This window comes from Symsagittifera roscoffensis, chromosome 9 (assembly GCF_963678635.1).
Source record: "Symsagittifera roscoffensis chromosome 9, txSymRosc1.1, whole genome shotgun sequence".
NCBI lineage: Eukaryota > Metazoa > Xenacoelomorpha > Acoela > Convolutidae > Symsagittifera > Symsagittifera roscoffensis.
The window spans coordinates 43,269,503-43,294,484 of record NC_087070.1 but is presented as its reverse complement, the minus strand read 5'-3'; the positions used below and the strand labels follow the sequence as shown (position 1 = coordinate 43,294,484).

The window sequence follows — 24,982 nt, the reverse complement described above, 5'->3', positions numbered from 1 at the left end:
TTTCCTTCAATAAATTTGAATCAAAGTAATTGTGAAATGTGGTTACAATTGCGCCGTGGTTGGATCGCAATTTAATTCTTCATTTGCATAAGGTAAAATAATTTTATCTACTATTTTTTTTGTGTCATCTTTTAATAAGATTTTGAAAATACCACATTTTTTGTGACAAAAGATGCTGAGGATGTTGTTGAGAGACTTGGTTTTGTGTATTCAAATTGGAATCATGATTTTTTGTTCAAAAAACAATTTGAACATAAGTTGCAAAAAATCTTCATCGTTAAACTGTCCCTTAAAATTGTGGATGTTGTAGTGAAAAAAACGCTTGATAGAATTTATTTTTAAGCAAAACAATAGTTAGTTTTTTATCTAAATGTGATTAAAGCATATCGTGAACTTTTCATTGATGGTGATATAACAAATGGTACTGGGATCAGTGAAGCGCTGATAATTTCTTGTGCATCAAATAAAAAATTAAGCAGGATTGTTTACATGGCAAGGAGTGAAATTGCTATTGACTTTTAAAAATTTTTCAGAAAAAGAAAGAACACATATAAATTGTATGGTGTGTTAGAATGCGATTGAAAGTTGGCTTTTAGTACCTTAACTAAGAAATTATGGCAAAGTTCTCATATCAAAGCGATAAAAATTCTAATTCTGAGTTCAAATTATAAAGATAAATTACACTTTTTATCGTTTTTTTTTGTGAAGTTTTGTGGTTTCAATTTCACCAATTTAGGGTAATTAACGAGCGAAAATGATTCGTGCTACTAACACATAAGCCGCGTAGCACAGTTGAAACGTCTTATAAATCGCTCCAAATTGAAATGAGGCGTGCTAGTTGGTCTGTTTAATACTTTGTTACATATGCATAGCGTGTGGTGGACGATTTTCAAAAAAAAAATAAAAATTTTTTCCATATTTTATAAAATTGATTTTTTTTTCAAACCGAACACCGCTGCATAGACATTTAGGAGCTTGCCGTTTGACATGAGGCTATCAGCACATTCGGAATTGAGTTTGTTTGATATATTTGCAAGTAATTTTCAAACTGATGCTTGCCTCATTAAAGTGAGTAAGTTTTTAAATTGCGCATGCCAGGAAGAGGTACGCATGCAGGTTGCTACACACTCAATAGGCATCTTCAGGGCGTCACCTTGATGCGAGCAGTCTTGCTAAAAATGTGATGAAAACATTTTGAAAGATTAAGTGAAAAATTTTAAGAAAATTGTCGATCGGCAATTACTGAATTAAGGTTTTACATTAAAAAGATTGAATGGTGTTATTTTTGATTTAGCGGATGTCGATTCTGCTGTTTTGTAAATTCATGACTAAAGTGTTATTTTGCTAAAAATATTTCGGCAAATTAAGTAGCAATGTGTGACTCCTTCTCATTCCTTTGGCTCAACGAGCGGTTTATTCGATTATTGGTATAAATAATCAGGGTAGATAAATTTTCTTATTTTAATTGGTCCAATAGTTTTTTGCTAGAAAAAATTGGCGTCGTTCTTGTGTGACAAGCATCGCTTTTAGTCGAAGAAAAGATTAGTTGGTAGTATTATCTTTTTTAAAAACTTTTTTTCGTAGTTCATCGGTCAAATGTACGTGTTTGTTGATTTTTTTTTGCCTAAAAAATATAAAGCGTAAGTTCTTTATATAAGAAACTTCTCATTTTGAATAAAGTACAAATTTTTCCCGTTAAATTTTCTTAGTAAGTAGTTTTAGGACGTTCAATTTTAAAATTGTGAACTCTGATTGGTTAGGAGCAGGGAGCAGGGTTGGAATAAAAGCGATTTACCTAAAAAAACTGATTTGAATAATTTTTTTTCGATTAAATTTTTAAATTTTCTTTGTTTGGTTTAAGAAGGAGAAGATCCGTTGAAAATGATAGAATAAAACTCGATTGCAGCTGGTAACCTGAGTTTAAAAAAAACAAGTTGCACGAGTTGAATTTTAAGACACTGCCTTTTTGGGGAAGTACAACAGTGCCGAAAATGAAAAGTTGTTCAACAGTGTCGAAAATGAAAAGTTGTTCAACAGTGCCGAAAAAGAAAATTTGTTCAACAGTGCCAAAAATGAAAAGTTGTTCAACAGTGCCGAAAATGAAAAATTGTTCAACAGTGCCGAAATTGAAAAGTTGTTCAACAGTGCCAAAAATTGACAATTTTTGGCACTGTTGAACATTAAATTCTTTTTCGGAACTGTTACACTTCGGCACTGTTGAAGGCCCCTCTTTTTTTCTTTATTTTAATTTAAAAATTTTCAACTGTGTCGTTAAATCGATTTATCCTTATAAAAAATTTATCTTTGTTAAAACTTTAATAACCGGTTAACCCCTCTATACCCTACGCAACTTGATTTAAATGTTGATGTTTTTTGTCATTTTAATTGTGAAAATTATCTGGATTAGTGTCATGACTACTATAATTTGATTAAACTCTTTCCAACTAGCTAAAGGTCCATGTAACCCGATGTTTATTTTTAAATAGTAGTTCCAAAAGTAACTTTGTGAGCTTTGATCCGGTAGAGATTTTACTCGCGCGAAATTTTTATTACTGCATTGAAAATTTTCAAAAAGCGTTTCAGGCAGCTGAAGATAAATAGGTTGAGTATTTATACTAATTTTAATCATCCTTGTAAATTGATAACCAGTTAATTTACATTAATTTTTGTTTGACTTGTATGCCGTTTCATTGATTTTCAAGTTTTTTAAAGTGTTTTCTTTAAACTGAAAATAAAATTTTGCAGTGTTATTAATCCTCTCAATGATTGATTTGAAATTCATATAAGCTGTATTCAAAATTTTGACGAGCTTCGTACTTCGAAGTTTTTTTGGAAGTATGGGTGCGAAATTTTTTTTTTGTATTTTTCTATTTCTTCTTGATGGGGTTGTCTTATGTTTTTTTTGTTATTTTTCGTGATTGTTTCATTTTGTTTTCCAGCGACTTTGTATCATCCTGATCATTATATCCCGATGCTGCTTTGTCTATAACAAAGAAATCCTGTAAAAAAAATACAGTTGTGTCAATTTGCTGAGTTATTTCTTCAAGTTATTAGATAATTTTTGTAATTTTTCTTCCCGATTCCATTGCATTGAGTTCCAATAAAAGTTTCAGCTGGTTTTCCAATTATTTCTATAGTTACTTGTCAATAAACGGTAAGTTTTTAATCATCTCATAAAGATGCGAAGTTGGGGAACAGTACGGTTGTTGTTCCGACTTTCGCTACAAAAGTAATAGAATATTTGTGCTCGGGGTGGGTTTTTTCTTCAGACAAACTTCGAATTCTTAACTAGCCATTTTTGACGGAAATTTTTCATCAGTCAAAAGGTTTTGTTGCCTGTTAATTTTGAAAAGATATTTTACATGTGATCATTTTTCGTAAAGTAATTGGGGTTGCAATTTTGGTCAATTTGGGACAATTTACGCGCGATATATTTTGCGCTTTTAACGCGTAAGCGAAGTATTAATCCGTCTTAAAAATCGTTCCAAAGTGGTTGAGGAAAGCTTATTTGCCATAACTGATTTGTTACTAGAAGCGAAATCTATCACTTTGTACTTTATATAGGTGGGGGAGACGATTTTGGTTTTAAAAAAATCAAATAAAAAATGGTTTATTTTATTACATTTAAATTTTTCATGACAATACAGCTCCACATACCTTAAAAAGCAGTCGGAACATTCAGAGTTTAACCCTGATACGAGCAGTCTTGTTTCTGTTTTAAATCGGAGTGCAGAGATAGATTGTTAGAATTTGGTTTTTGACATTGCAGTAGCTTTGTGTTCCGGCTTTGTTAACGAAAGTAACAGAATATTTGTGCTCAAGGTGATTTTTTTCTTCAGAGAAAACCATTTTTAACTAACTAACCATTTTGGTGCAACTTTTTAAATATTATTCAAAAAGTGTTGTTGCCCTTATTCGCGCTAAAATTATTGCCTATTTTGGGCTAGCTTAGAAACCAATGGTTAGTCTTACTGCGGCAGTTTTTTGAGATTTATACGTAAATAGGATTACTTTTATGTATTTTCACCAATCAATATCTAGTTTTTGCGACAACTCTATTGGTTCATCGCCGAACGTGGACACGTTAATTTTTGCCTCGTAAATGCATTGCAGGAGCATCTTCGTTTTATCATAACTTTTTTAAAATATGATCAATGATAGAGCTTGCTAAAAAGAAAAATCTCGGAGAATTCACCCGATTTTAAGTAAACTAGAAACACCAACTTCAACTTTTTGAGGCCAACCTTACAAAATGCTGCCCTCGAGGACAATTTCTTTTTTACTGTTTTGCTTCAACAACTTTGTTCCAGTGGTTTCAACTAAAAAATGATTTTCGAAGTTACAATTCGGGAAAGCCAAAATTGCAGATCGTGTGATGCTTGCTTTCGCAAAGGAAAAAATAACTTGGTAACATTTAATGAAACAGTATTTGAGTAGCAAAGAATACAAACCTTAATTGAACACTCCAAAAGGATACACAAACGATATTTGCTCAAAAAATGCTCATTGTTTGGCAAGGAAAACACTCTCACTTTTTTAAACAAAAAAGTTACTATTTTAATCAAGTGTTCCGTTTTCGTGTTTTTATTTTTCAGTTAAAAGAAGTACTCCGGAGAAAAGGAATTTAGGAGAAAAAAGAAAACTAGACCCCTCCGATGATCAGTATTAGGAGCTTTTTTCTTTCGGCGTAACATCAGTAATCTCTTTTTTTTGCGCAGATGGTATAAAAATAAGCAATACCGTATAATACACTCTTTACACTTGGTATTATCATACAAAACAAATCATAAACTTCGAAGGCAAAAGCTAAAAACAGAAAATGTTAAAAAATTACAAATGCAAGCTGATCACATATCAAGTTTTTTTTATCCGAAATGTAAGGAATAAGTGCGATAAAATCATCTCATTTTACCATCAAACCAGAAATGTGTTGTTCGTTGCACAATATAAATGAGTATACAAAAATAAATAAAACTGTTTTATGGAGCCGGAGTTCTCAGGTACAACTGCACGTAGCCATATAGATATCAGTGTCTAAAGTTTTTCAAGAACAACAAAATTTAATGTTGCAAATAATTTACAGAAAACGAGAACTAGTAGGGTTGAAGTGACGATTAAGCAACTTCTTCAATTTACCAACTGCACAAAAGCGATGTTCTATTACACAGTTCTTAATAAAAATCATATGAAACGAAAACTTGTGAGCATCAGGTTGTCAATCAGGTTGTCTCGTTAGAGTAAAGCTTTCTTAGATATTGCAGTATCAATCTAAGGAATTGGGTAGTCTTGTCAAACAAATCAGAGACTCTTAACTGGGGTCTGGTGCAAACATCTGTTAGGTCAAACATCCGCTATGTCAAACATCCGAACTTATATAATAATTACGTAATAAATTGACGTAAGCATTTAAAAAAAAAGACAGAGACCGTTTAACAGCTTGCAAAATAGCATGCAAATGAGTTCTAAAATAACTGAGGGATTTTGTTAATTATCCCCCTATGGTACCTTGTAACGAATATTCCCCCCCCCCCCCCCCCTATAAAGAAAGAATTGAACAGTTAAGCTAATGCGAATTTGTACCTTGTTAACTGTTCCCCCCTCCCTATTGCAAAAGGGGGGATAGTTAACAAGATCTTAATTGCGTACTAATACGTTGAATTCCTACAATTTTCCACATTGCGTCTCAAATTTCTCAAAATTTGCTCAAAAGTTTATCAAAGAGACAAAAACCATAGTTTACTCAAAACTAGAGTAATCAAAGATTTCCTATTGTTGCATTTACAATGTATTAGAAACAATTTGAATTGTACAAAAGTTTTCTTATACAAATTATATACTGAAAACATTAAACTTTTCAACTTTGGCGAAAATTTTCAAAAATGACTATCATCAAAATTTAAGTTTTCAAAGTATCAGACATTAATCAAGGCATACATAAACATGCCATACAAAAGAAATAAAAGTTTTGAGCGTTTTTGAAAAAAAATTTCTCAGAGAAACGGAAAGAAGTCATTTTGTTTGGAAAATGTTTGCTCGAGTACAAAATTCGATTTGCGGTTGAAAAAAAATTGAGGCAAAAATTTTTTTTTTGGGGGGGGGGGGCATTTCAAAATTACTTAGAAAATTTTTTGTTGTCGCCATCAAAAAAAATGCTAGTCATACAATTTCCATATCTGGAAATTATATGATTAGCATTTTTTGACAAAAAGTTTTTCTTCTCTTAGGACGATACACCGACTTTTATGCCAAAGCAAGAAGAAAATTCGATTACACCATTTTAGCACAATGTTTGAAATTTGCTTGACTAATATTTTTTCATAGACTTAGTTTATAGAATTGTATGACAAGCATTTTTGGTCTATTGAGGTCGACCCGGGATTTTAAGTATGTTGCGCTTTATTACTAAACGTCAAAAATCTTTTTTGGACCCAGTACTACCTTTATGAGCAAACCAAAAGAACTCAGCAAAAACTTTATAAAATTAGTATCAAGACTCATAAGAGTCTCATGTTATTGACAAAAACTCATATTGGTTCAGTGTTTGGCAAATTTGCAGTGGTTTGTAATTAAAAATATGCTAAAACAGCATCTTGTAGTTCTTAAGCAGGGGCATAACAGCGGTTTGCCGTGAGAAGCTGTACAACTCGTATCTTGGTCCTTTCTCTCGTGGATAAATGGTCTTAACTTAACTTAATCTTTTAAGCGAACAATAGAAATAGGATGTTTGCCCTACTTATAAAAATATCGGATGTTTGCCCTAGTTAAGCTGGTTTTCGCATTCGGTTTAAGATGTTTGCAGCTCGTTAAGATGTTTGCATTTAGTTTTTCGGATGCTTGACATATCAGATGTTTGCACGGTACCCCTTAACTGTGCAATAGGGATCTGTGTGCAATAAGGTTTTGGTAAATTTTTGATTGTTTGTTGTTTTGAGTCTTTTCTGACATTATTTTTTTTGTTGAAAACATATTTTTCATTATTAATTGTTTTGATTTACATAACTTATACATTTTTATTTTCAATCAAAACAGTTTTGGTGTATTTTTAGAGTCAACTCAGCTGAAATAGTTCAAAGAATATTTTTTCAAAATGGGGTAGCCTGGAATAAATATGTGCTGGATTCTAAATATAATTTAGCTAATGTTACAACCTAAGACAAAATTCAAATTTTGAACGTTTTGTTATCTTTCAGCTGCTTGGACGTGCAAATGAATGGACCAATTTACCCATCTCCCAATCAATCCATGCAAAAATACAACACAAACGACGGAATCAACAAAACTTCTGACTATTATTCTGTCGCCCCCAGCCGGTCAAATGGCACAGCATGCAAAAGCATGCTCGAAATGGCAACGCTCCAGAAAACGAATTCTACCTCTACCGATTCTAACATAGAAGCTACGAGGCACCAAATATCGCCTAGTAATGTTAGTAATCTGAAGGTGCAAAGTCCTAAACTAAAACCACACGGAAGACGAAACAGTTTTATCCCTCGTTTTTCCAACTTCGAACATAGGAAAGACACCCAAGATGAAGAGCAGTTCTTATGCGTCGACGATTCAGATCCGAATAGATTCGATCACGATTTGGACAGAAACCGAGACGATAACTCGAGATCGGCACGGGCGGGGAGAAACTCGGGCAGGCGTAACGGAGACGGGGGAGGGGGGAAGCAGAGTAAATACCCCGAGTTTAGCTTTAGAGTGGAAAACAGTGACGGGGGTACCTCGCCCCCTCTCGAGAACGAAGTGTCGACAACAGACGAAGCTTGCTACCTCAAATCTTCTCATGGTCAAAAAGGTACGTGTACTGGAGACTGTTTAACTGGTTAAGGAAATTATGTTAGAGAACACTATTATGTATGGTACTTATGTAACATGATCAAGGTCAACGTTATAGACAGCTTTGGAATTGCGGATCGCCGGTGGCGAACGTGTCCTTTGAGAATTGAAACTCTAAATTTCTTAACTGTTTTATCAAGTCCTACTTATTAGTATACGGACGTTAGAAGTATTTCCACGTGACGCAGTCAGCTACCGAATCAAGCTACGGTGGGCTAGGTGTATTTTGGCATGGAGTATCTCAGGAACCGCCGGTATTTCAGGAAATCGATATCGGTTTTTTATAAGATGTTAGTACCGGGCCAGAAAACGTGTATCCGACATCGGAAGACCCGGCGGGTACGAAAGATGCACAGACGCGAGCTGACAGAGAAGCTGGTAATGCAGAAGCAATAATAGTCTGGAGAGGAAGAAACTCGTCGCTCGGATGGAGAGAAACGATTCTTTCGCGGAAGCACGAGAGGAGAGGCAAGCAAGCGACTAAAGTCGAAGATGTCATTATCGTTGGGGAAGCAGGGGCAACGATACTTCCATCAGAAATATCCCAATAGCAAAATTATGGATATTAACTTTGCCGAGTTTTAGATTTTCAACAGATGCGTTCTTTCGGGAACCAAATGTTACCAACAGTAGGTTCATCCTGCGTGGACGTAAGCAGCGAAATAATGGTGTAGCAGTGTTTTAGAGCTCTTTGTGACCTAGCCAAAGGCTGGGATTTTGGCCTCAAGGACGAGTCGATCGCGGGAGAGATATTGTACAAACGGGTGAGTGGTGGCGTCTCAAAGTTCGGACGAAACAAGTTTCACCAAGGGAGACAGATACCAACGGAAAAAACCCACAAGGTTACATCAAAAGAAAACCAGTGAATGACATAAAGGGGCGAATACCAGACAAATGTCATAATTGTGGTAATTGGTTGAAGCCAAACCATAAGGAGAATTATCCAGAAAAGAATATAATTTGTAACAATTGTAGTGGAAGAGGTAATTTTGCAAAGTATTACAGGAGGGCTATGGTTAACCAAACTGACAATTCATATGACTTCAAACAATTCGATACAAAAATGCAAAAAGATGACGAAGAATTTGGAGTACTTGTCATACGGACAGTGTGGGATCAGGCCGGAAAAGAAAACCGAAAGTGGTTGGGAGAGATATGCCGAAAGATTTTCAGCGGGTGATGGATCCCATGTTGGGCTATTTGTCGGAGGTGCATGTCTTTCTTGATGATATCTTGATTTGCAACCCGATGGTATTTAGAAAACCATTGGCGGGAAATTGGAATCTTTCTAAACGTATTAAACGATAATAATGCTGCGTTAAAATGGGGTAAGTGTATTTTCTTTGTCAAAGAAATAGAGTGGCTGGGGTTTTATCTGTCCAAAAGGGTTACAATTGCAGTAGAATTGAAGCTCGAAACAATCGTTAACATGAAAAAAAAACAAAAAAAATTACCAATATTCGCTCAATAATTGGGTCGTTAGATCAATTTATCCGATTTATTTTTAATTTAGTTGCGACAACGAAACCATTTCGAAACTAAATGAAGAAACACTCAAGGTTCGAATGGGGTTCTGATCATGAAAAGTTTTCGTGAAAATGAAATCAACAGTCGGTCTTTTTGTCCAACAACACTATTTCGATCGTGAAAAACAAACAAGAGTAAATTGCGACGCTTCAAAACAAGGGTTGGATGCCTCCTAGGAGCAAATCCTCAAATCCATACCAAGGGCTGGGAATATGTATCCTATGCTTACAGATTCTTGAATGAGGTGGTGCTAAATTACAGCATTAACGATTTAGAATTATTATCGCTCGTTTAGGCTGTGACTCATTATCAAAAGTACATATTTGGGGCTCTGTTCACGATTTTTCGAGATCATAAGGCGCTACTATCATGCTTTCTAGTGGACAATAATACTAATTTATTACAAACGCGGAGAGTGTGGTGGGTCGATCGCTTGTTGCTTTTTGATTACGAAATAGAACTTGTTTCTGGGAAAAAATATGGGATTAATTGACTATTTATCCAGGCAACCCGTTGAGTACGCTCCCAATAGTGTCGGAGTTGGATAATCTTTTTGTTGAGACACAGATCGATAGTATGTACAGGCTTTTACAACCTTCGGCGTTTAGTATCACTGGAACGCGCAGCCAGAATATTGAAGTAATGTGTAAAACGAAATCGGAACGAGAATTACGTCATCGAAAGGAATGTGCAGCAAAGAAACTGATCGACGCATTTCACAACTATCATTCAATCAAAGTGTGTACATCGAATCACTTGCGTATAGAGCATTGCTCACTTTGTGAGTTACCAAATCCATTGGCAGTAAGTGACATGAGTAGGGAGTTAAAAAAACGGAGAAAAGGACGGGTAGGAGATCCGAAAGTTACCGTCGATCAGTCGCATCACATCGACAGCCAATGGCTGATACCGGTGTTATCTTGCCGGCTATGTATGAAGTATCTTATTTGGTTGGCCTGAATTTTTGATGCAGATTTTATCGCATTTCTTAAAAGGCTGATGAAACTGTCAATTCTATTGTCGAAGCTTTATCTGCAAAAAATTACGATCAAATAAAAAACTCAGGTCATTTTTTAAACAATTACCTGAAAAAATTCCATACGTCGCATGGAATTTTCTTACGCGAAGATAGAATCGTTATGCCGCCTCAGTTTTGAGCAACAATTTTGATGCGGCTGCACGAGGGGCATACGGGCATGTTCAAGATTCTGGTGGCCACATATGAATCGCCAAAATCAACTAACGGCGGCCAATTGCATGGAGTGTGTAAAATTTGGTGAGAAATTGAAGTCGGTCATTCCGGAGGGGGACGTTACTAAGTTTAATTTCTTAGGAGAACCTAATCAAGAATTGCAGTTGATTTTTTTACGTCCGCTACCTACGGTATGAGGTACTAAACAGTACTTGTTCAATTGCATCGATAGATGTTCAAATTTTCCTCCGATACAGATCACTAAGAGAACAAGAGCTACCGTGATTGAAGAACTTCTTGTAAACTATATTGAAGTTCATGGATCCCAAGAGCAATTGGTACAGACCGAGGGTAGGGGTTCATTGCAAAATCAATACGTGAACATTGTACCACTAAAAACAGTTAGTTAATATTTGATCCGGTAGGTCGGCATCGTGTCATAGCATACTCGTTTCAGAATACACGGACGGCGCTTAGGCCAGCACTAAATGAGAGTTAATTCATATTTAGAACAGCAATCCATGAATCAATTGGATGTTTTCCTTTTGAGGCTCATTTTGGCCATAAAGCAAATACGGTCTGGCATATGGTCGCCAAAATGCTTCGATAGGTAACTTATCTTGGAAATGTTTTGTATTATCTAGGTCGCAAGAAGAAGATATTTCTAGCGCTAGTTTTGTAGGAATACACGAGTCCGGATGATGACACCACCATGGACATGTACAAACGGTAGAGCATACGCTGGCGGAATAGGGGACAGAAGACCGTCAAAATTTCTGGGATAACGTTTCCTTGCAAGTGCGGTCACAACGGAAACTCAAGGGATCAAGGCGGCGACGACCAAGGTTACTTCGGTTGAGAACCTTTATGTACTACTGAAAGCGACCTCAGGCGTTTTCGACAGACATTAGCGAAGGGTAAGACTGTCAGCAGACCACGCGGGGGAGCTAAAATGACGGAACGGGCACCACCTAAGAAAAGGTTGCGTAGCCCGATAAAGAGTCCAAGTCCGAAGAATAATGTTGCCGGAGACGCTTATTTTGATAGAGAGATGTGTCATTTTACTGGGGCGACGATAACCTCCAAGATGACATTACTGGCCTTGACGAGAACGTGTAGGGGCACTTCGTGGATGTGCTTGACGATTTGCGTTGGATTGTAACGCACACCAACGGTATACCAACAGTTGTCGATGCCCATGGTAACAACGTGGACGGATTCCGAATTCAAGCGTTATACCAGGGACTGGAGGCACGCACAGAAATAGTCGGATGAATTCGGCGCTTGGACAACTTGTTGATGTAGCACAGACGGAAATTCAGTGGACGAGGGAGGCCATCAGTAAAGCAGGGCACGCATTATTAGACAAGTTGGTGGCCGTGAACAAATGATTTCTGGCAAAGCAGATATCAGTAGTAACTCCTGCGGCGCAATGGCCACTGACGATTTGGATTTTGCGGTTGAAATATTGGACATTAGTATGACCGGGAGGAGCAGCGGCAGATATCGGAAGAGTCGAAAAATTTGTGCCAACTTATGACGCCAACGAGTGGCCGACCCGAGAGGAGAAAAAGGGTCGATAGGATTTCAAAACTTTAGCTCATTTATCTGTGAATTTATCAATGACTGATTAAATACTTAGTGGAGTAACCTTATGTTTTTTACGATGTTCTTGGTTTTAATGAATGGGGAGGGGGAGTGTAGTGGAGACTGTTTAACTGGTAATGTAATTTATGTTAGAGAACACTATTATGTATGGTACTCATGTAACATCGTCAAGGTCAATTATAGAAAGCGTTGGAACTGCGGATCGCTGGTGGCGAACGTGTCCTTTGAGAATTGAAACGTTTTTTTTCTAAACTGTTTTATTAAGTTCTACTTATTATTACACGGACGTTAGAAACACTTCGACAGTACGCACAGGTTTCCAAAGTTGTTGATATTTTTTTTTTACAAAACTACCATAGTCTTTAAGAATTCAATCAATTGTTAACGAATCGTTCTTGAAAAATTTCAGCTTTTTTCAAAAAACGAAACTATATGGGAAGATATCAAAACACGGTTCAGAAAGTATTCAAAAATAATCGCAATTTCCCAAAAAGTTATATTTTGTGACATTAAAAACAACTTAAAGATAGCAGAAACAATTGAATCGCTAGAAAACTGTATGTCTAAAATACCACGCCGTCCAGTTAATAATGAATCAAGACATATCGGGGCGAAATTATGGTGGGGAGGTGTAGGCGCTTACCCTCAGGGAATCCACCCCCTCGCCACCCAAAAATTCCCCCCTGGTACTATTTTACGATGTCCATTTTTGTAAGGCGCCCTCTAATATATTCTAATTTTGAGGAGATAAAGAGACCGCTCCATAAGAACGCTACTTTTTGGTCAGAACCTTCCAAATTTTTCCATAAAAAACGCGTTTTTTTCTTGTTTTTCAAAAATTTATATCAAACGGAGAAAAATTTGCCAAAAACAGGGCTGTTATGGTGCCGGAAAATCATTGAAGATCTTAGATTCACCCCTCAAGACTATGTGCTTTTATATGGCTTTTCTTAGGCGTTGAGACTACCCTATACACACTATGCTGTTTTTCAGGGTTCAAAGATTTCAATCGGAGATTGGAAGTTGACAAAAAAGAGTCCATTCAACCCAATTGACAAGTGAAAACTTCAAACTCTCAATTCTTACAATTCATGCATTTTGAATTCACATCCGATTGATCTTAAAATAAAACTGAATCATATTAAGCTGCAGGGCCGATTTGTTTGTACCACTTAACCGAGAATCTTTTAGATTACAAATATTTAGTTTTGCAAATTACAATTGATTCACTTTCCTAATGTAACTTTGATGGTGCTGCTTTTGTTTTTGTCAGATTATATTGAATTTATATCGGATGTTTTAAATTTCAAAAAAGTGTGAGTAAAAAAATAGCCAGTAGCTTTTTTTCAAATTGAAATCAACATTTTTCTAGTGAAAATTTTCTATAGTAGAAGCGTGCTCCACAAATGTTAAGGTTTTCAACCTCAATTCTTGTCATTAACATTTTTTTCAAGGGTTACTTCTGGCCGAACAAAAAATCTTTGAAACAGAATTACTATCAATTTGAATAAAAAGGTGCACTTATAAAACGAGTATCCCTAAAATAAAACTCTTCAAGCGCAGACATTGAATCTCTTGTTTTTGTAAGATCTGGCATATGCCATGAATCAGCCGATATAGAAGCTAGCCTAAAGCAAAGCCGTGTTAGAAAAAAAAACTCGTCGAATCCTTGTAACCCGGGTCAATATGTTCACAAAATTTATGTTTCGAACATTTCACGGGGTGAATGGAAGAAACCATAGTGTGAGAGGGGGGGGGGGGTGTTTTACCTGCTGATTTTGACTAATTAAAGGATAATTCTTTGGATTTCAAGCTCGACTAAAGTTCAAACTTTCGAAGGACCAATTAATCGTGCTCGGGTTGGGTTTTTCTCCAAACTAGTTTCAATTTTAACAGTTTTTTTTTCGACGGGATTTTTCTACATGTCCTGAATATAAGAAAATGTATTTCATTTTTGACAGTTTTTTGCAAAATTATGGTCGATTTGGTATAATTTACGCGCGGTATAAATCGAGCTGTTAACGAGTAAGCGGCAATTTAGTCCGGCTCAGAAATCATTCCAACTGAAATTGAGGCATGATAGTTTTTCTAAATACTATATTACTGAATGTTAAATATGACTCTGTAATTTATAAAGGAGTATATATATTTTGAAAAATTTATCTTTTTTGCCTACATTCATTCATTGATGTTAAAAGATGGCCGGAACATTTAAAGCTTCGCCCATCTTTCCTACTTTCAAAGACAATAAGGGAAAATATGTGCTCGCGGTGATTCTTACTCCAGACAATATTTGAATTTTTAGCAGGCCATTTTCGATAAAAAATTTATTATGTCATTCGAAAAGTATTGTTGTGCTGAACCTAAATTAAAAAGTAATGGGGTTTTGAAAATTGCTAATTTGTTCAATTTTGGATAATTAACGCGCGATGGTTTTCGTTCTTATAACACGCGTAAGCGGCGGATTAATGCGTTGTAATTTAAATTACAACACATTAATCAAGGCATTTTGGTAGTTTTATTAGTATACAAGACACTAAACACATCTCTTTGTAGTTTACATTAGCGTGTGGGCAGATAAAATATAATAACAATTATTTTGCAGAGAGATGTAGCCCGTGTAATGAATAGTTCCAAATTGAGTTGAGGTTAGCCATTTAGTCTATTTAAAACTTGATTGTTTCCGAAATATGAAATTTTTGCTTTACATAGCGTGTGAAGGTGATTTTCAAGCAAAAATAAAAAAAACTTGCAAGTATTTTTTTATTTGAATTTTCAATTATTTAAAGTAAACACAACGCAGAACACGATAGAGTGAAAAATTCAAATCAATTTCAAAGGAACTGCAAACAATTTAGGCTAAACTGTTTAGAACTAGCTTTTATTTAGCCTAAAAAAATTAAATGAACAAGCGTTCTACGAGAAAATTGTCCCAAAAATGCAGGGTCTTATGCACTAAACCGCCCAAAAATTTTTTTTTTGTATCTGAAGCTGAAATTTGCACAATCTGATTTGCACAATCAGAAATCCCGACCAAAAATTTTAGCAGATAAAAATATTAGCCGAAAAAATAAACGAAGTTTACTTAAGTAAAAAAAAATCAAGTTAATTTCGAGTCACTAAAACAGCGTGGCAAAACAAAAATTCTGAATTTTGTACGCCAATTCGACTGATAATTCTATTCGCCTGAAACTTTATTTGATATTTTCTTTTGATATATTAGCCAATCAGATTCCTCCACATAAATTCAGTTCAAGAGATGTAAAATTGTGGGCCGTTTTGTGCATGAGACCCATTCTTTATGCTGCAATTGAGTTTTGCAGCACAATTGTTCTTCGATTGATTATTAGGCTTTTATGCACTAAATGGGTGGTGTTTCTCTTGTTGAGTAATTGAATATTGGAATTTCAGCAAATCAGAACTAAGTATTCAAAAACCTCAAAAAAATTTCAAAAATCTACAAACAAGCAAATAAATTTAGGCTGTTAAAATTAATATCGATCGAATATAAGCTAAGCAGGTTCTATATAATAGGTTTTAAAGCATTACCAGATCAAAGAAACATTAGAAAAAAGCAGATTTTTGCACACAAAAAAAACGCAATAGCGATTATAAAGATTTAAAAAAAAACACCAAAATTATTGAATCTGCTTTTACTGAGCATGCTTTATTTTTTTCTGATATTTTTGTTTTCTGTTCATTGTAAAAACCAATCAGCGAATAGCAACTTCTACTAATTTTGATTGGTTGAAAGTTTTCCATTATTCGGGCCATTAATCTTGAGTTAAAACTAATGTGGTTGAATCTGCTTGACTACTAAGCCAATTAAGTTCAAACAATGTTTTACGCCCCTTTAATGAAAATTTTAAGCAGATACAATTTTTATCGAAACTTGTAAAAACTATAACTTAAAAGTTTTAGATTATCCAAACTTATAAAAACTAATCAGACTAAGTCATTTTATTGAACTGAACTTGTCTGGGCAAGGTTTCAGAAGTGACTCGAAGCTATTCTAGTTAACTTTCAAAATTCCACCTTGTTGGGATTTTCGGCTAGACCTTTATCTGCTGGAACTTTTTATTGGAATACCTGACCACATTGCTTGTATTTGTTTAGCTAAAATTAGCAAATCAGATTCAAATGTATGAATTTCAGGTTTAGATAAAAAAATTGCTTTGGAAAAACATTTTTCCATCAGGTCTTAATAACGGCCGACATTTGTTGTACATATAATACTTGTACTAACCGACATATACTGACCGATATAACTGCTTTCAACTGAGGCAAATTTTTTGGGAAAAATCTTCATAATTAATTGATAAAATTTTTTAAGAAAAAGTTTCAAGTGCAAATCAGGTTAATTTTCAATTCGCACAGCAAACGCCTATGGATCATAAACAATTATATTGTCATTTTACCGTCAGTATCTGTGAAATTATAAAAAAATCGATAATAAAACAATAAAATTGGATTTTAGTCCTAACATTTTTTATGTCAATATAATACAATTTGGCAAACTAGTGTAGGGGAGTGCCATCGAAAACAGGGGGATTGATATCATAGAAAATTTTGCAAATCTTGCAAGATTTCTGCAGAACAATCAAATTTTTTTTGTAAAAAGAAAATCGTTTGTTATCGATTATTAAGAATTTTTATTCCAAAAATAATACATTATAATGGACTATATTGTCAACAATAATCGATTTCAGAATCTTAAGACCATTCATCCACGGGGGAAAGGACCAACACAAGAGCTGTACAGCTCATCACGGCGAACCGCTGTTGTGCCCCTGTTTAAGAACTACATGCAATTTTTTTGGATAATTTTCTGGGCTGGGTAATGTTGCTTCACCCTCAAGCAACGAGCACGGATCATGGTGGGCCTCGAACATCCGACCTTTCGATTGAGAGGCGGAGACGTAACCACTTCACCATCGCTCCCCTTAACTAGTGAGTTAAGATCGATTCTAATAGACTTAAGTGAATTATTTTTCTTTCAAATTTGAACGATGATAAAAACAAAATTTAATCGTGGTCTAAATTGTATTTTTTTAATGGAATATAATGAAACACTTTGTTTCAGAAGTTCATTATAATGGAGAAACTCCATGGTTGCTCGTTGCGGGATCTATTTGAGGTAAATTGCGCGCCGAAAGACAGCAATGGTTGGTCAAAACTTTCCAAAAAGTTCCTAAAATGTCTTTTTTGCCTGTTTTCTTAAAATTTTGTTGTCTTTATAGTGATTTGGAAGAGCTCCGAAAGACAAACTGGTCGATTTTAATAAACTTTGACGAAATTCTCACGAAGAAACTCTAGATCCACCTCTGATGTCGTCTATTGACTCAGGCTTAGTTTTCTAGATTCAAGCAGACTATTTGATTGCCTCAGTAAAAAAAATTGAACAAAATTCTAACACTACGAGGCCAAACTGTGTCGTTAGTGAATTTTCAACGTTAGTGAATCTCGGGTTTCCTTTGATTTTTTCAAAAACAGTTTACCATATTTAAAGACTTGTCTCTGAATTCCAGTGACGTTCACACACCAAAAAATGCGCCCATCTACTGCACAGTTTGGTGTCGTACTGAAGACTTAAGCTACAAGTTGAGAAGCGGTACTGCATCTAGCCCCGGTTCTGGAGCGGTGACTGTTGGCTCTTCCTTGCTATTGTTATACCCACGGATTCTGTGTATATCGGTTAGATATGATTTGAGACATACTGTGTAATAGAAATAGGAAACCAAAAGATTTTGTTATCAACTTAAATTCAACCGGTAAAGTTATGTCTGATTCGAATCTGACCTAGAAATCATGAGAGCGACAGAGACTCATAAATAACTATTGAAAATGGTGTTAGGTTTAATAGATACTTAATTTAGATCAGATATCTATATGATTACGTTTACATAAGTAGGTATGGTTAAAGGTTAGAACTATAAACAATCTATGTAACTGTTTTAGCTATACTGAGTTCTAATGGATATCCACTATATCCGTACGGATAACATTCCCCCTTCTTTTTTCTATATGATGATCACATCATATATTCTCCTGTTTTTCATCATCATCCTCGTTCGGTGGAGGTGAGGTCTCGGGGGCGTTCGTTGCAGATGAGGTCTGTGGTGTTTGTTGTGTGTCCGTTTCGCTGCTTTTCGCCGCCTTCGTGTGTTTTATAAGGTATTTAGGGCGATCTTGTCTCTCGCATTCTCTTTGAAATTTCGTAAAGTTTTTTGTTGGCGATATGGATTTGAGAATCTTCATTGCGTCATTAAAACTTTCAATGAGCGATTTGTCTGGTGAGTAGGAAGTTTCAGCTGGTCTGTCAATCACGTAACGTGAACTAATTGCTCTTTGATTCGGGCTTTGTGGTGAAGCGGGTTGTGTTGATGTATTTATCGCCGTAACTAACTTATCACCCGGAATATTCTGTGGTGAATTTGAGTGTGTGGTCGTTTTTGTCGGTGTGCACAGTGTATCTTCTGGATCCGCTGTGTCCCGTATGGAACTGAAATGACCACCTGTCCCGTCATTGGTTTCTTTGACTCTTAATTGTTCTGGCGTTTCGTCAGTTGTGTTGATTTCGATGCATTTGATATCTCTCGACGATTCGTGAGTCGTGCCTGCTGCCTGAACGATTGGTTCGGCATTTTGAGTTTGCGGATGCTGCATCGTTATGTGACAAACCTCATTGTCCGCAGTGGTATCATTGGCAATCGTGTTGATCGGAATTGCATTTCCAATTTTATTTGCAAGCGCGCTTGTTTTAGTCCTTGTGGATCTACGGCTTGGTAGGTTTTCCTGTGGCGGCGTGTTTTTCCAGTCAATCGTTTTGGCTGGGGGCATGTGTGGCGATTGTGTATGATATCGAGATCGACGTTTCACATTCAAATTCAATATGTGTGTTGTCTCTGCGTAATTTCTCTGGGCTGCCCTTTCCTTTGCGACTTGGAGACTTGAGGCTTTTACTAGCCGTTGGTAGGTTTCTTGGACCTTGAGGTTGTCTTTTCGACGTTGCTGGTGTCGCTTTATGGATACGATGTTGTCCTGGCGCCTTTCGGTTCATCGTTTGCCGGATTAGTTCCTCAATGTTTTTAGGTGGCTTTCGTTTGGTGCTTACAGATGTCGATGATTTTTTCGCCGTGTTCTGCTGTTCCTTGGGTAACTGCTTTTGGATTTTTGAATCAGTTGGTTTTGTTTGTTTAACTCCTGCGTCTGAAATACGGGGTTTAGCTCTTGGTAAATGTTTGTATGCTACAAAGTCTTTTAGCTGCGCCGGTCTTCATTTTCCGTAAATTCGAGGATCCGGTACAAAAGCTAGACCGTCGTGTCTTATTTCTCTCGGTTGTTTTCCTTCTTCCCAAACCCACGCAGTGTGCGGGGAGTAATTAATGATTGACCCGTTTTCTATTATTTTAAAATGTGCACCGAATACCCCAGAATTTTTTGTTTTACGTGCTATTGTACCCAAATTTCTTGCCACTTGTTCCATACGTTTACCCAATTTTGGGTCTACGGTGTTCTGGGGCCCTTTAAAACGATCTTTTAGGAAAACCAGAGGGGCCCTTTCTAGCCTTTGTTTTTCTTGTTGTGTAAGCCAACGAATTGGTTTTCTTGTTCTAATGTTCGCTATATCACGTTGCGGGTTATCGGCGAGAAAAGATCGTTTAACTTTTTGTAAGTCATAGGGTATGTTATTAAGTGGAAGATGCGCACCTATTGGGAGTTTTTGCAACAGGGCCCGATCGAACTCCTCGTCCTCGTCAGTGTCCGAAAGTGTCACCTGATTCTTCTTCTGGGTCTCTGTATGACTAGTGGAAGAGTGTTTGCTGGTCCCGGTGTCTTAATTCGAACCGCCTGTGTTGATGGTCCCGCTCGTTCAAAGGATGGCACGGGAAGGTAGTTACTTTTATACACTACACTCAGTTCGTCCTGACTGTTAATGTCCCATTCCAAATTGCTTCGGGTGTGAGGGCAGATTTTGTGAGTATCTTTTCAACTAAACACGAAAGCTTTGTGTTTTCCCAAGAGAGATTAGAGATTTTGGGTGTTTTGCAGTTATTACTTAAGGTGGTGTTTGGTTTACGCCCGTAGTGTGCCTCAAACGGCGTAATTTTTGTTGTCGCGTGTGGGGTAATACGCAGTGTCTTGATTAACTCTGCTGCGTCTGACGCTAGTTTATACGGTGCATTATTTTTATCTATGTTCATAATAGAGAGGCGAGTTTTTAAAGTTCTGATGAGTCTTTCTACCATGCCCATTGAGCGATGAATTTGAACTGGAGCAAATATCAGTTTAATGTTTTTGCTTTTACAATAGATCATAAATTTTTTAGCCCGAAAACCTTGTGCTTGGTCACACCGGATATTTCTTGGTACGCCGTGATTTACAATATGCGTTTGCATAAATTTAATGATCGTGTCTGCTTTGTTATTTGCTACCGCTTTTGCTGATGAGAATCTCGAGAATCGATCTACCCCAACTAGAATGTGCACGTCTTCATTGTTTTCATCCGGTAAAGGTCCGGCAAAATCCAATTGGATTTCCTCATTCGGTTCGACTACTGCGTCTAGGCTAGTGAAGTGTTTTCTCCGGATTTTACCCGAAGGTTCTTACCTTTGGCGCGACATTCCTTGCAATTTTGCGCTGCTGTAACTATAGCTCTATGGAGATATGGATACCATATGTGCTTGGCAGCTTCTAGCATGCCACCTTGTCCCAGATGAGTTAAGTGGATCGAGTCTAGGATGATTTGCTTTAACTGCTTGGGAATTACTACTCTGTCATCGTAGAGTAAGACGTTGTTACAGACGGACAATCGGTCGCGCACATTGTAAAAATATGGTCCGTAGCAGGCTTTGATCTGATCCCACTTTTGTTGGCGTACCATATTAATGAGGGGTTGAAGATTGCAATCACGTTTCGTGACCGCCGCAAGAAAATCTACGTCGAGTGCTTTTCGGAGATTTTTCCCAAATAGCGGTACGTCTTCTTCATCCATAGTGATGGCTTGACATGCTGCCGGGTTGTCTGGGTTCTGTTTCGCATAACTGGTCTGAAATTTTGTTAAAAGTAAACCTGTCGTCCGGCGGGATCACTTGGTGCATTACATTGCTGAATGAGAGGGTTGTAGAGGGTTTTTCCTCGAGAATCTCGGTAAATGATGCAAAGTTGGTTGGCGGAATGGTTACTGTCGTTTGCTGTCCGCTGTGACATTTTCGTAAAATTCGTTTGAACGGGGGTAGCGCCATTCCTGTTTGCAATTGTCGGTTCACCTTGGTGTAAAAGGGAATGCTGGATTGTGTGACTAAGTAAGGCTGATAAGAATGATGTCGATAGAAAGTTTTTTCGTTTTGATTTTTGTTTAATGTGGATTGATTCGAAATTTCTGAATTAGAGAGAGAATGACCGTTTTTCGGAAGTGGACTATTAACAGTGAATTCTGTTAAATTTGCGTGCGAATCTGAACGAGGTAAGTTTTCGTTCACGTCGAGCTGTAACGTGCGTTGAACTCCGTGTGGCTTTTCGATCATCTCAATGTTAGCTATAGTACTGTCTTGAAATTCAAGGCAAGAAAAGAAATCATCAATAAGTGCAACTACAAAATGTTCGTCTCAATACGCAGGAGGTTGTGGTTTCCCCACCGGGTGATGCGAAATATAATCGATTAAGCCCATTTTGCTGCCGGAAAGGTGTTTTATATCAAAATCAAATGGGAGGAGACGGTCAATCCATCTAGTTAGGCGACTTTGATATGTTTTATTACTTTTATTGCTGTTTAGGGCACTAACCAAAGCTTGGTGGTCAGTAACTAATGTAAAGCGGCGGCCATACAGATAATATTTAAGATGATCAATGTCCCATACCGCAGCTAGAAGTTCCAACTCGTTTACTGAATATTTAGTTTCGCACTTATTTAAAAATCTGGAGGCATATGCCACCGTAGCGCATCCATCTGGAGTTTCTTGTTCCAGCGCTGCTCCAATGCCATCGCGGCTTGCGTCGCACACAATTCTTGTCGTACGATTATTTACAAAATGTCGATTTTCTGTGATGTTTTGGACCGCTGTAAGGATGGTTTTAAATGCCTTATCATGTTTTTGTTCCCAAACGTAGTGGAAGTTAGAAGAAGATGATAAGAGTGGTCGCAATGGTGCACACAATTGGGCCAGATTTGGTATCCGTGAGCCCGTAGAATCCAGTTTGAAATTGATAGGTAACGGTTGCTTGCCCGCTAATTATACTAAAATTACACTGCGTTTTAGTTGTACCATCCAATTTCAGTTGACTGTAGGCATAGCGAAGGTCAATAGTGGCAAAATATGTTGTCCCTGGTTTTCCATTACATTCTTGAGCTGATTGAGCTATGTTGTCCAAGAGTACGTCGATGTTCGGCATTTGATACTTGTTTTTAAGTATCGCTTTGTTAATTTGTTTTGAGTCCATTGCTAGTTTTATTGTATGATCTTTCTTTACAGTTATTACAATTGGACTAATGAACTTTTTGTCGCTACAGCTATCAAGTTTCACAATATGGCCTTGATCAATTAAAGATTTGATTTCTTGTTCGACTTTTTTCTGAATATGTATCGGAATTTTGCGTCCTTTTTGTTTTAGCGCCTTGAAATCGTTCAGAAACTTTGTGTGAACCATGTGGTTTTTTGAACGTCCGATGCGTGTACACAACCCCGGGTATGTTGATTTGACCCAATTGGTCTATATAATTGATTGACTTACCAGTTGGTTTTTCTTGGTGAAGATGTATGCCTAGTTGCGGTAGGCGATTTCTTCCCAGGATATTTGCCCGTTTATTGTCAACCACAATATATGGGGCGGTATTGATTGTCCACACTCCTGATTCTATTGGGGTAATCAGCGTGCCGAGCGTAGGAATTTTGTAGCCATTATAGCATACCATTCTATTTGCAGCGTCATCTTGATTCAACAGAATGCGTCTGGTATTCGTCACTGTATTCTGTAGTGTAGCGGCTGTGTTATTCTTTACAAATGACGTTGGAGACCCTGTGTCCGCAATGAAGACAATATCATTGTCCCCTATCTTTACTCGAATGAAGTGTTCTTTCAAGTCGTCCGCCTTTAGTTTGTCTGCCGTTTCTTCTTGGAAGCTCACTGCGCTTACGCTGTTATCATCTGGATGGATGAATTCCCATCCCAGAACGACATCCCCGGCCTGGAGATAGTCGACGTACGCTGTTTTATCTGTGTCCTGCAAATTTAGTTCGGAATCTTGTTCTTCACTGATTGCATTAACGTTTGAAGAATTACAGAGTCTGGCGTAGTGTCCTCTTTTCGTACATTTATTGCAGATTTTATTTATTGTTGAAGATGTCCGGGTCCGAACGGATTACCGCACTTAAAACAAGATTGTTGCCTGTCGCTGCCTTGTCGTTGTGAAGTTCCCCGCTGCGGTTGCCCTTGACCTCTGTTCCCCCGTCTACTATTGCGATATGATTCCCCTCCTCGTCTCTGAATGAACCCAACTGGTTCGGACTTTACGCCTGTTTGCTGAGAAGAAATTGTTGATGATCCTTGCTTGCGTATTGGGAGCTGGTTTTCCAAACCTTTCTCTCTGCGTATTGCATATTCGAATGCCTATGCGGGGGATTTCGTCTCGGCCAGTAGGTCCTTTTGTACCTCATCATTCTTCATTTTTGCTGTGAATAGATCCCGCTTAATTTTGGTCTCCAAAGTGTTTGCATTGCAATTGGGACATTTGAAGTTTCCTTTAATGACAAGTTCCGTGAGGCCACAGTGGAACTGCTCTAACGTTTCCGTCTTGTTCTGCTTTCTTGTGAACGCTTCGTATCTATCGAACGTAACGTTGCAGTCTTTGATGAAGAGATGCTCTTATCTATTCCAAAATGCCCTTGTTGATGTTTCTTGTGTTTTTAAATCTGGGTAATGTTGACTGAGACGTCTTTGTCCTTCGTTTCCGAGGCTTAAGTGAATATAGCTTCGGACTTTTATGTCGGCTTCCTCCCATGGAATTAGTCCACGGTGGGTCCCAAGTTATCCAATTGAGCACACTGATTATCCCACTGGATCTTTTTCTCTTGGTTTGGTTGCGTATGTTTCGGTCTCTAGATTGTGATTGGGAGTTCATAACCAGGTTCTTGAGGTTTTCGTACTGCGGGTGGATCTCGTAATAGTTTTTGTAGATTTATTCCGTCTTTTCCGACGATTCCTAAATAGAGCTGCTGATTCCATTTCTCCCACTCGGTTGGGGGTTTCCCCCGAGGCTTTCTGCCAGAATGGAGCGATACCCAGTGGGTTTTTTGTGAGTGCTGGTTGCGCCATGTTATACCCACGGATTCTGTGTATATCGGTTAGATATGATTTGAGACATACTGTGTAAAAGAAATAGGAAACAAGAAGATTTAGTTATCAACTTAACTTCAATCGGTAAAGTTATGCCTGATTCGAATCTGACCTCGAAATCATGAGAGCGACAAAGACTCATAAATAACTATTGAATATGGTGTTAGTTTTAATAGGTACTTAATTTAGATCAGACATCTATATGATTACGTTTATATAAGTGGGTATAGTTGAAGATTAGAACTATAACCAATCTATGTAACGTGTTTTAGCTACACTGAGTTCTAATGGATATCCAGTATATCCGTACGGATAACAGCTATCCTGGTATTATCCTCTGAAACTTTGCCTTTAATTTTGCACAAAGAAGCTATAGATTTCTCCATCATCATAATGAAGAATCACAAAAAGTATATATATATTTTTCAATAACTTCCAAAATAGTAGGCATAAACAGTTAACGAAACACGAGCTTACAAGATC

At 37.1% G+C, this 24,982-nt stretch overlaps 1 protein-coding gene across 3 annotated transcripts in view; it reads left to right on the top strand.

Moving 5' to 3' along the window:
- LOC134854905 (potassium voltage-gated channel subfamily C member 4-like) overlaps positions 1 to 13,481 on the top strand; it is a 529,156-nt gene extending 515,675 nt beyond the window's left edge. For all 3 annotated transcript variants that reach the window (XM_063871293.1, XM_063871296.1, XM_063871295.1), the window contains exons 8-9: positions 7,191 to 7,798; positions 13,160 to 13,481. In XM_063871293.1, coding sequence (XP_063727363.1) covers positions 7,191 to 7,798; positions 13,160 to 13,221 — 670 coding nt within the window. In that variant the 3' untranslated portion in view covers positions 13,222 to 13,481. The remainder of the gene's footprint in view (positions 1 to 7,190; positions 7,799 to 13,159) is intronic.
- Positions 13,482 to 24,982: the final 11,501 nt, after the last annotated feature.